Source organism: Cervus elaphus, chromosome 12 (genome assembly GCF_910594005.1).
Source record: "Cervus elaphus chromosome 12, mCerEla1.1, whole genome shotgun sequence".
NCBI classification, from domain to species: Eukaryota; Metazoa; Chordata; class Mammalia; order Artiodactyla; family Cervidae; genus Cervus; species Cervus elaphus.
In genome coordinates, this window is record NC_057826.1 from 26,719,572 (window position 1) to 26,724,673 (window position 5,102).

The 5,102-nt window shown below is 43.2% G+C and overlaps 1 protein-coding gene across 1 annotated transcript; it reads left to right on the forward strand.

Annotated features, from left to right (window-relative positions):
* The first annotated feature begins 559 nt into the window (after positions 1 to 559).
* GPHB5 (glycoprotein hormone subunit beta 5) lies at positions 560 to 4,604 on the forward strand. Its single transcript, XM_043921043.1, has 2 exons — positions 560 to 763; positions 4,329 to 4,604. Exons 1-2 carry the CDS (start codon positions 560 to 562, stop codon positions 4,515 to 4,517), a joined length of 393 nt encoding a protein of 130 aa, XP_043776978.1. The 3' UTR covers positions 4,518 to 4,604.
* The last annotated feature ends 498 nt before the right edge of the window (positions 4,605 to 5,102 follow it).

A 5,102-nucleotide genomic window follows, 5' to 3' on the forward strand; every position in this document is an offset into this window, starting at 1 on the left:
GTAACAATACATATGGGGCATGCAATTATTATTTATCTACCCTCTCCATTTCTCATCCATGACATTGGAAATATAATTTCGAGTGAAGCATGTAGCATGATACCAAATGGATCTGAATAAAAATAATTTGTGTGTGTTCATGTATTATGTTAGGATATGCACTACTTTTGGTGTTATTCATATTCTGTATTCATTCTGGAGAGATTATTGGAACAAACTTCTTTAATGCACAAATCCAGCAGTTGGGATACCATAAGGAAAAGTCTAAGAAACCCTTGGAGGGTTGAGTGTCTAGTGACCTGAAATTCCAAGAGCAATGTCCCTTTGATAGTGACTGACACATTATCGATGGAGGTTGTTGTTATTGTTCAGTTGCCTGGTCGTGTCTGACTATTCGCGACCCCATGGACTGAGTCCATGGGGTCCATGGACTGCAGCACACCAGGCCGCCCTGTCCCTCACCATCTCCCGAAGTTTGCCCACATTCATGTCCATTGCATCGATGGAGGTAGCTAGATCTAATCATAAATTCTCCGTCCTTTCCCTCTTGGAGAACAGCATGAGGCTGGTGTGCCTTATCCTTGGCCCCACGGCCCTCCTGCTCCTGGCTGGCTGTGGCTGTGTCGTCAGCACCTCCAGCGGGGACCTGCGCACATTTGTGGGCTGTGCAGTGAGGGAGTTTACTTTCCTGGCCAAGAAGCCGGGCTGCAGGGGCCTTCGGATCACCACGGATGCCTGCTGGGGCCGCTGTGAAACCTGGGAGGTGAGTCCCCAAAACAGACCCTGGTGCCAATGCCTTCGTGTCGCTTGGACTGATTCTAAAGTACTCACTTAAAAAAAATTTTTATTTCTTTATTTTTATTTTTGGCTGTGCTGAGTACTCATTGCTGTGTGTGGGCTTTCCCTAGTTGTGGAGAGAGGGGGCCACTCTAGTTGTGGTGCAGGGGCTTCTCACTGTGATGGTGTCTCTTGTTGAGGAGTAGGGTCCTTACGGTGCATGCTCAGTCATTGTGGCACTTGGGTTGAGTTGCCCTGAAGCATGTGGGATCTTTCCAGACCTGAGATGAAACCTGTGTCCCATGCATTGCAACGCAGATTCCTAACCACTGCACCACCGGGGAAGCCGAAGGATTAAAGTTCTTAATGAAATGAGATAGAGCTGGGGTAGCTATACTTCATTATGGGTTAAACAAGCAAACAAAAAACAACTACTTGGAATCCTCGAAAAATAATCTGAAAGAAACATGATATTGTCCTTCTAACGAAGCATTGGTAAAATTCGTAATTTGATTGACATGGTGTCTGTCTATTTGGGAATCATCTCTGGGAGGCCAAGATGTGCTGTTTTTCTGCCCATTTTACAGATGACATGCAAGAATTCAATTGGTAGCTGACTGCAGAGTCAGGCAGGGAGTCAGTGAAAAGTTTGGAATAAATTCTTGGTTCAAGCTTATAACCCAAACTCTTCCCTGTGTTCCTCCCCCTGTAAAAAAGCCAGCCAGTTAACAAGAAGGGCCCTAAGCTAAACATCAGGTGAGGGCGTGTCCTCAGCCCCTCCCTCAGTGCCTTACGCTCAGCCCTGCTCTCTTCTGTTCCCCTAGAGTAAGTCCTGGGTCCCTCAGGGATCATCACTGACAGATCTATTAAAGCCCTTCATATACAATTATATCCAGCTTTTTTAGACACAGTACATCTAAAATGGGATAAAAATCTCAATCAAAGTTAGAATGCTATTAGGCTGAGAGGAGGAGATGTTTGAGGGGTGAGGAGATAGAGCGCCTTTCAGCACCCTGTAGGGTCACACCATATAGTGACTGCTGCCTCTGCCTACTAGGGCCTGAATTGATTCCTAATAAAGTACTAGCTCTGATTTTGTCACCCTGGCTCCAAAAACCTTTAATGACCACCCACTGCTGCAAATTCAGTAACTAACTTTTAAGGTCCTCAGCAATATGGCATCTGCCTATTTTCCCAGGCACTGTACATATTATTAGTTCTCGCTAAGAGACTGGATTTTAAAGGTTTTATTCAATATTCCTCATGAAATCTTACTTTTGGCCCTTTCCTCATATTCCTGCTCACTTTTATCCCTTGGTGCCTGTCTCCAGAACCAACTCCTCTAAGCCTTTTCTGACTCTCTGGTCAGCCCATGACTATCATCTACCATTTTTGTCTTACTTCCTTCTCCACCACACATTAGGTTTTAAGTTTTTTGAGTGGAGAGGTTCATTCTTGTGCCTTTCACGGCTTTTGTCAAAAGACATGTATAAGCAAGGCATTCAATAAATGTCGAATTAAAACGGATGAATCCCTTCCTGGAGTTATACATCTTCTCATCAAATTCAGCCCATTTAGAAGTCTGGTGGCTCAGATGGAAGAATCTACCTATAATGCAGGAGACCTGGGTTCAATCCCTGGGTTGGGAAGATCCCCTGGAGAAGGGAATGGCTACCCCACTCCAGTATTCTTGCCTGGAGAATTCCATGGACAGAGGAGTTGGGTGGGCTACAGTCCATGGGGTCACAAAGAATTGGACACAACAGAGTGACGAACACTAAACTAGAAGCCCATGAGTACTATGAAAGGACACTGCCATTAGGAAAAATATCCTTCTATTCAGGGACTCAGAGAGCAACCTGTCATCACTTGGATAAAATTATGGCCCTATGATTGGAATTGGATTATGGTAATGAAACCTGTAATTTAAATGAAACAACGCCACCAAGTTAGCTTCATTTTCCCATCATTTGGGGGCTAGAGACATAACAGCAAATGAAAATTCAGTTGTTGCAGATACTGTGGCTGTCACATGACATCAAACTTGTGTGAGAAATTTTTCTTGTGTTCAGGGCGTGGCCTGGCAGTGCCTTCCCCTGCTCAAAGCTGTGTTGGGGCTATTTGGAGCTCTTTCTGGGCTAAAATCTCAAACTACAATTTCCCTTTAATTCAACCCATCTTCTTTTCCCCTTATAAATCAATGAATGGCTTTAACTGGGTAGCAGTCACCCACAGGAGGTCAGGGATTGTGCTCTCACTGGAGAAATGGAAGCACTGAGACTATTAAAGAGTAAGAGTCTCTTTAACGTCAGCCAGCTTTTATTTATGCCTTTATTGTGGTATGAAAATGGAGGCTATGTCTAGAAAGTAAATAAAAGAATGAGGTTTATTTTCCCCACAATCTGAAAGTTTCTGATTGATAAAGCACTTATTTTTGGTAACTTAACTGGGGAGCACGTCTGAAAATAAGGATATGCATGATGACACAGTGGCTGGATTTACTTTGAAGGTGGAACTATTGCTGAAAATAGCCTTTGTTCCTGGCCTAGGTTTAGGGTAGCTAGAGTTAGCAAATAACCAAACCAATCAAGCCAGGATGCCAGTTACATTTGAATGTCACATAAACAACCTTTTTTTTTTTTTTCCATTTTGGTATAAGTCTATCCCATGCAATATTTGGGACATACTTATACTAAATATTGTTGTTTATTTGAAATTCAGATTTTACTGGGTATCCTGTATTTTATTTGGCAGTGCTGCCCAGGATTCCAGATTACTGAAGATAAGAGGACATGAAGCAAACTGAGAAAGGATAAAACATTATCTGAGAAATAGTAGGAAGAAGCTGATATTGAATTTAACTCTTCTACAATGGTCCTCATTGAAGGCAAAGCCATATTCCCATGACATGCATGTAAGATCTGCATCCTGGACCTCCATTAAACATATTTCATTTGCCTGGGACAAATGAAGGTGCTGTCCTCTGAAAGCTTGCTAGTTATTATTTTTATATTACTTTCTTACTCTTATAATCGCTCTGATAAGAACAATAGACTACACTTACTGAACGCTTACTTGGTGCAGTCATCTACCATCTTACGTTATCTCCACAACAATGCTGGGAGGTAGGTATTTTGTTTCACAGATGTGGAAACTGATTTTCCAAGGTCTCCAACAAGTGGCAGATCAGGGATTCAAGCTTAGCGGGTCTGACTGCCGGGTTTGAGATGTGCTGGTTTCCTGATGCTGTATGCTCTGTTTGTCAAAATTGTCTTTGAAGTCATGATTTCTAGAAGGTGAAGGAAGGAAGTGAATCCTTTGATGATCAGAACCAGCACATAGGGCACTAAGGAATCTGCCTTGCTGCTTTCTTTTATCGATTCAACAGGTGGTTGTTGAATTTGCTTTCTACTGGAAGGGAAACAAGTAAAGAAATGAACAAGTAAAGAAATGAATAACAAGCTAATCTTTTGTAGTGATAAGTGGTACCAAGAAAATGATACAGGATGGTATGTTCTAACGGGTTTTCTGTTTTCTACCTGTGGGGACAGAAGCCCATTTTGGAACCCCCCTACATCGAAGCCCATCATCGAGTCTGTACCTACAATGAAACCAAACAGGTGACGGTCAAGCTGCCCAACTGTGCCCCTGGAGTCGACCCCTTCTACACCTACCCTGTGGCGGTCCGCTGCGACTGCGGGGCCTGCTCCACTGCTACCACGGAGTGTGAGACCATCTGAAGCTGGTGTGAGCTGCAGACACAGCTGGAGGGCTCCAGGCTCACGGACACACCTGCGCGGGCAGCATGGGCAGCTCTACCCCCTGAATCCAAGGACTGTTTAATTTTGACCCCACCTTTGTAGGAGGCTATATATCTCCCTATGCCCAGCTCAGGCACAAGGCTGAGGCAGCATACTTATGCTAAAAATGCAAAACAGTATTTGTGCCTTCCCTGACATAATTTCTCTGGTTCACCCACTACAAATTAAATTTTCTTTACCTTGAGTCTCAGAACATAACTCGTATATCATAACCTGCCTCCAATATGGATTTATAGTAAGCCATTATTTTAAATGCCTTGGGCATAATTAGGAAATGGGGCTAGAAAAGCCTTTAAATTCTCATGTCTTATTTAATGACTGGTCTCCAACTAGATTTATGATCAAAGTGCCAAGAATTAATAAAAACCAACGCTTTAGTCCTCATGCCCTCCAAGAAAATCCAATTGCAAGCTCCCTTAGAACTTTCTTTTCCTTTTAACTGAGTGATTACCTACACAAGATATAGAGACTGCTCAGATTAAAAAAGGGAGGGCAACAGTAGCT